Raw genomic sequence first — 7,603 nt, forward strand, 5'->3', positions numbered from 1 at the left:
TTTAAAAAAAAGAAATAATGGTAGTAACTTTCCTACTAACTAGCTCAAAAAAAATCTAAAACTTGGTGTTTTCTGTTAAAAATTAAAAATATCTTAATTATAAGTTTCTTGAATTTTCCTCTAGTCAGCTGGAATCATAGGTTGCCCTAGAGTGATGGAAGAGATTCAAGAGATACCAACATTATGAATGTCCCTTGATGAGGAATAAAATAATGATTTCCATAAAATTATTTTGTCTCACACACTCTCTCTCTCTCTCTCTCTCACACACACACACACACACACACACACCACAAGTACAGTCATTTTCTGTTTTTTAAGCTTAGAATGAGATGGGATAATGGACCCTGGAAATAATTCCACAGTAACTGAGTTCATCCTCGCTGGGCTAACAGAGAAGACCGGATTCCAGCTGCCCCTTTTCTTCTTCTTCCTAGGAGTCTATGTGGTCATGGTGGTGGGGAACCTGGCCATGATCACGCTGATAGGGCTCAGTGCTCACCTGCACACCCCCATGTACTATTTCCTCAGTAATTTGTCCTTCATTGATCTCTGCCATTCCACTGTCATTACCCCTAAAATGCTAGTGAACTTTGTGACAGAGAGGAATTTCATCTCCTACCAAGCATGCATGACTCAACTCTACTTCTTCCTTGTTTTTGCTGTCTCAGAGTGTCACATGTTAGCTGCAATGGCTTATGACCGCTATGCTGCCATCTGCAACCCCTTGCTTTACAATGTCGTCATGTTTTCACACATCTGCTTCTGGCTCACAGTGGGAGTTATACTTTGGGCATTGTTGGGTCTACAATCCATACGCTGTTTATGATGAGGCTCCTTTTCTGCCAGAGCAATGTGATTAACCATTATTTCTGTGATCTCTTTCCACTCCTGGAGATATCCTGTTCCAGCATCTTCATCAATGAATTATTGGTCCTAGTCTTGAGTGCATTTAACATTCTGACTCCTGCCTTCACCATCCTTGCCTCCTACATCTTCATCATGGCCAGCATCCTCCGCATCCGCTCCACCGAGGGCAGGTGCAAAGCCTTCAGGACCTGCAGCTCCCACATCTCCGCTGTTGCCGTTTTCTTTGGATCTGCTGCGTTCATGTACCTGCAGCCATCGTCTGTGAGCTCCATGGACCAAGGGAAAGTGTCCTCTGTGTTTTATACCACCATTGTGCCCATGCTGAACCCCTTGATCTATAGTCTGCGGAATAAGGATGTCAAATTTGCCCTGAAGAAAATTCTGGGCAGTAGAAAATGTTCATGAATAGAATCAATATCATAATGTCATATCAGAAGCAGGTCTTTCAGATTTGCTGAGATATGTAATGTGTTAGGTTTATTGTACACATTTTTAGAAATCCAATGACACTTCCCCAAAGAACACAATTCCTAAATTCCCCTCTAGGCCACTCCTTTGAACCTTATTACAGTAATTATGTGTGGAGAAATACAAAGAATAAAGTCAAAGACTCTGGAGTATGAAAGTAGCCTTAGTTTTAATACACACAACAATAAGATGACAATGAATATTTTGAAGATAATAGCAATATGTATATTATTAAGATTTTATAAAATATCAAGAATATGCCCAACACTTTAAATGGACAACTTTATTTACAGCATTTACTTACCAAATATTTAGTTTCCCCTGAGGACAAGCCCTAGTATTATTCCCCTTTCAAAGATGAAATAGAACCTTATTTAGTTTGAGTAAATGCCCTATGTCTCAAACATAATAAGTTATTAATCCTAGACAGTTTGGCTCCAGGACCCATGATTTTACTTAAACGGTACTTTGGCCTCAAGTAACTGTAGACAGGTCTAAGACATCCTAGAAATTTCCTTGTACACAAACAGCTTCCCTAGTTCCTTATATGACAGTGCTGCTTTCCTATAGATATCTTCAATCCTATTTTCACTTTTATTTCATTTGATATAATCAGAATCTTTCAAACCTGTGCCGATCAAAGCAAAATATTGGAGACCCCTTATGGTGTCCCATTACAGAAAGTAAAGTTATTATTCTTTTTTTTAAAAAGTTATTATTCTTGATAGCAATACTTTATATAGTAGCTCAACCAACACTGTGTTGTCTTTATGCCAGTGACCATGCAGCTATTTATGAAGTAACTGCTACAAAAGCTAAAAATCCTGCTAAGTTGTATCATTTTCATGTGGTTATGCTCTTTCCCCCATAATTTACAAACAATTGCTATGTCATGTCAATTTTATCTTTAAAACATGTTTCCCTTCATATTTTGCTTTTCTGCTTCTGGACATTTAAAATCTTGTAACTGTGGATTTGTTTGATAATTCTGAATATTCAACTGTTTTCTCTCTCTTCTCAGTTCAAACCTGCCACCTCATCATTGTCAGATCAATGTTCCTAGGAGAGTGTGCTGTTTTATTCACCTGATATGAAAGTTGCAGTGTTTACATATAGTTTCCAAAGACAGAAAAAAAATAAATATCTTACCACTCTTGTATTCCATTAACCATTCATTCATTGATATCAAATGTTCATATGAGAAAGACCTCATATTTTTATTTGACTTCATTTTCATCGGTCCAAAAATGGATAAGAAAAATGGTTACGATTGCAACTCTTAGGTGTGATTCCTAGTCCAACGCTCTGTCCAACAGACACAAAAAGACTCACACAGGACAAACAAAAAGAGACCTGGTGGGTAGACCCTTGAATTACTGGGGCTTAAGTTCTTATATGAAATGCAGACTCAGTGAAGGGTAATGGTAACATCAAGAAAGAGGAAGAAAGCATCTGCAGACCCAGAAAATCATGTCATATTTTGAGTAATATGGAAAAGCTACAAAAGAGAAAAGTAGACAGAGGACAGTTCATGAATCACCTCTGGATCACTGTCAGACGTCACTCATTTTAGTGAAGGGAGGTGCTGAATTTTTTTTAGGCAGGGGAGTGAAACAAGTAGTTTTACATGTTAGTAGTATCACACTTTTGCTGGTTGGAAGATGATGGAAAGACAATAAGGCTGAATCAAGACCGGTCAGCAGCCATTTGATTGTTCTAAGCAGGACACTTCATGCAGTGACAGTGGAGCCAAAAAGGAAGGAGAGTGTCAAGGGATTTTTGAAAAGTGGATTGTTCAGACATGGCTGAACCGAGGTGAGTTGAAGGTACAGGAAAGTGTTGAGGATGGATGCAAATTTCTAGTTTGGATTACTAAATAGGATGATGAAAGACAAATGTATGATTTCACTCATATGTGGAATTTAAGAAACACAACAGATGAATATAGGGGACGGGAAGGAAAGATAAGAAAAAAACGGAGAAGGAGGCAAATCATAAGAGACTTCTTCAAAACAGAGAAGAAACTGGGGGTTGCTAGAGGGCAGGTGAGGGGGAATGGGCTAAATGGGTGATGGGCATTAAGGAAGGCATTTCTTGGGATGAGCACTGGGTGTTGTATGTAAGTGATGAAACACTGTGTTCTACTCCTGAAACCAATAGGACACTCTATGTTAACTAACTTGAAAAAAATAATAATAATAAAATAAAATAAAATAAAATAAAATAAAATAAATGAATGAATAAATAAATGAAGGACAATGATGGTAGAACTCTCAAGATGGGACTCTAGGTAACATTTCACAGCAAAGCAATTGGGTTACATAAGTCTGTAAAATTCAACTCTCCCTCTCTATTTCTCTCTGTCAGTTTCTCTATGTATATGTAAAAATGGACACATGCACACACACATATTTTTAAATTTCCGGAATCACTACATATATCCTGACAGAATGGAAACCGTGGCTTTGCGAATTTCAGTACCTTTCATCATTGTATAATCATTTATGGAAATGGTTCTTTAAACCCTTCCCACTCCTGTCTTCACCTCCAACTCTCTTCCCACTTCGTTAACTCAGCACACTGAGGAAACAGGCAGCTCTAGTCTGCTCACCTGTAGAGTGGCATTCCAGACATATAGTTTCTTCTAAAAATGTCCCAGAATCCTGTGGCCACCGCTAGTCCAAAGCTAAAAGAAGCTTTGGGATGTGTGGGAATGTAAAACCTTGCTTGAAACTGAAAGAATCATAGATAGTGAAAGGGATTCAAAACAAGAGATCCTCTGATGCCCCGTTCCTGAGGTTGCTCCACAGACCAGCAGCATGGGCAAAAGCTGAGAGTATGTTAAAACGCAGTATCTCAAGCCCTACACTGGCCTTATTAAATCAAGAATCTGCTTTTGAACGACAAGATTCCCTCGTTATACCTGCGCACATTAAAGTTTAGGGGTTTTAAAAAATATCATCATCAGACCACAGATACTAAGATTTTGATTTAATTGATATGGGGGTACAATCTAGATATAGAGTTTTTTAAAAACACCCTTGAGGGGCGCCTGGGTGGCGCAGTCGGTTAAGCATCCGACTTCAGCCAGGTCACGATCTCGCGGTCCGTGAGTTCGAGCCCCGCGTCGGGCTCTGGGCTGATGGCTCAGAGCCTGGAGCCTGTTTCCGATTCTGTGTCTCCCTCTCTCTCTGCCCCTCACCCGTTCATGCTCTGTCTCTCTCTGTCCCAAAAATAAATAAACGTTGAAAAAAAAATTAAAAAAAAAAAATAAAAACACCCTTGATTATTTTAAATGCGCCTCCATAAGTGAGAAACACTAATATAACCCAAAACTAATGTAAAATTAAACTCCTTTGAAGAGAATTGAACTTAATGCATTTAAAGCTATTTTGTAAGAGCTCCCCTGACATGAGTGTCCAATTTACCTTAAATCATACTGCACTCAATGTGCTTCCAATTATCCCAGCTTAGGGGGAAAAAAGCAAAAATATGTAAGGAAGAGGAATTAATATGGAACACTGGTGGCTATAATAAAATATTTTCTTTAAATATACAATTTAGCAAGTGGAACTATTTTCAGTGAGGACCTCAAGAAAAGCAAACATTACACGAGAATTCTGAATTCTTACCCTGTAACCCTATCCAATTATGTATAGATCTGACTTTGAATCAAGTAAGTATATTATCTACTTATGCATAAAATAAACATATTTTATAAAAGAAAAATGGTTCAATTAATTATTTAAAAATTCTGGCCCTATTGGGGTACGTGGGTGGCTCAGTTGGTTAAGTGTCTAGCTTCACTCAGGTCATGATCTCACAGCTCGTGAGTCTGAGCCCCACACTGGGCTTCGTACTGCTGGTAAGGAGCCTGCTTGGGATTCTCCCTCTCTCCTCCCTCTCTGCCCCTTCTCGACTCGTGCTTTCTCTCTCTCTCAAAATAGATAAATCAACTTAAAAAAATTCTGGCCCTATTAAAAGAAAGATACCCTGTCAGGATGTGCCCTGATCCTCTTAAACCTGCTATTCACTGTATGGACTGTGAACCAAACCCACTGGCTAGGAGCTTGTAAGAAATGCAGAATCTCAAACCCCATTCAGACCTGCTGGACCAGAACCTGCATTAAAAAAAAAAATTCAGGTGATCCCGTGAAAAATCTTTATCACTAATTGATAAATCCAAAATTGACAAAGAATCCCTAGAATGGACATCTAGAAGGAAAAAGTTAGACCCCTGGGAAATGCTAAACAGCAACTGCTTCTTTTCTCAAAGTCTTATTCCTTGAGACACGGAAATCCTCAAGAATATTTGACCAGCACATTGGTCAGAATGGCTCAGGGGGCTAAGAAGCGGAGGAGTTTGCTACCCTGAAGCTGGAGAAATGCAGACTGAAGACCTACAATTGGAGACACTGACCTGTGACCTCAAAGATTATGATTCACTAATTCTGGCGTTAGAATAGGAAGTCTGTAATACAAATCTCTCCAGATGAGAGCATTTGGACAGTTGACAAATTAAAAGTTTTGAGAATATTTCTAAAGGTCTCGAAACCATTAAGAAAAGAATTTTTATCAGTATCAAATATGTGGATGGAAAGGAGGCAATGGTAATAACAAGTAAAGCAACTGCATATGTAATATAATAGTTGAGATAACATTCAAAATTGGTAATCTAAAAATAGCAGGATGTATGAATTATTTAGAGCTGTGGAGGTTATCTTGGGGAGAAGAAATGGAAAGAGAAACTGTTTATCAGAGCTCCTCTACCGAGATTAAATTGTCCCTGGAGTAATGAGTGTAGGGAAGATGTTTCAGGAAGTTCTGATTCTCATTTGATCATGTTTATATTTCTACAGTCATAAGCTTTATAAATACTGTAGTCTCCCTAGGTGAGTCTGATGATCAAACAGGTGGAGAAATCCTGAATTAGTCAACACTCAAATATGCTCTATATCTGATCGTAAAGCAATAGCTCACAGAACTCTGTCTTACAAGTATATCATGCTTCTTGCCTGTATGAGATGATGAACGGTGTCTGTGTCATGTCTACCTTGAGTAACCGAAATATTGGCCTTGATGTAAAATTTCTGTGAGTTGAGACAGGCTGGATTGTAGAAAGAAAGGTGTTTTCTGATCCTACACGTAGATTTTAAATGGACACAGATTCTAGGAGAAAGGGGTATACAGCATGAAGGACAGTCCACTAAAATATCTACCTTGAGCTTCTAGACTCCAATATTGTGACCTCTTGAGAATCATACTTTCCAGGATAGATTTGGTAGCTGAGCTGGTATTTTCCATGAATCCTGAGAGAACCCCAGATACAACCAAAGGATCCCATCCATACTTTTCCATTTTGCCTTAAGATCTTGCTTCTTTGAGTTTAAATGTTATATCCAGGGCCCATTTGGTGGCAAGAATAACCAGAGAATAGCTGGGTCCAAAAGGAAGCAGACCTTCCTAATTGAAGAGTCTCTTAGGAATTCACAAGAGGAAAATGGAAAGTCCATTGTGTCTTGTTTTATGCAAGTTTCAAAATGGTCAAATGTTGAAATTCTGAGGAGACATATGGATTGTCTCAGGGACAATGTATCTACACTGTTACTCAACAAATCTCTTTTAGTTGTAGAGGAAAATAAGTCATCTTCTCCCTTGTTAGGCATGTTAGGAATTTCTCATGGGGTTATGGCAATATCTAGTAGATGCTTTTATATTCAGCCCCCAAGTTGAAATATTCCAAGTAATACCATTCTATGAGCACATTATGATATCTAAATACAGTTAGTAGAGGTCAATGAACACAAAAACTTTCAAATCTTACATACAAAAGTGTTTTCCCTGATTTTCTATTTATCCCTTGTCGGAAATCAGTTCAGAAAATTTCTTTAGAGTATGTTTTAAAAGTTACATGAATTCTTGACCTTTTAAATAGCTTGGCATGATATTCACTCAAGCTCTAACAAAATCTAATACTTCCTTGTTTTCAATCCATAATTTAACAAGAACAATGATTCTCACCTTTGTGACACTATCAAACACTTGAGAACCAATAGGGGAAAAGGGAAATTCTGAGTGTTTCTTTTCCCAAAGGTTGATACCCATGGGATGAGATTCTAGTGGGAGCCCATTATCATTCCTTGTTCCTAATAAGACTCTTGGCATCACTGCCCAGTGTATAAAATCATCATACCATCTCAACCAACCTTTGCAGAAGGCCATCAGCTACATTACAGATCAGGATCAGTGACCCCAAATTATTGCC

At 38.4% G+C, this 7,603-nt stretch overlaps 1 protein-coding gene across 1 annotated transcript; it reads left to right on the forward strand.

Annotated features, from left to right (window-relative positions):
* Positions 1 to 340: 340 nt before the first annotated feature.
* LOC122482500 lies at positions 341 to 1,275 on the forward strand. Its single transcript, XM_043578819.1, is given in 2 exon segments — positions 341 to 779; positions 782 to 1,275. Coding segments are annotated over 2 exon segments (933 nt in total).
* The last annotated feature ends 6,328 nt before the right edge of the window (positions 1,276 to 7,603 follow it).

The sequence above is a fragment of the Prionailurus bengalensis genome, chromosome D1, assembly GCF_016509475.1.
Source record: "Prionailurus bengalensis isolate Pbe53 chromosome D1, Fcat_Pben_1.1_paternal_pri, whole genome shotgun sequence".
NCBI classification, from domain to species: domain Eukaryota; kingdom Metazoa; phylum Chordata; class Mammalia; order Carnivora; family Felidae; genus Prionailurus; species Prionailurus bengalensis.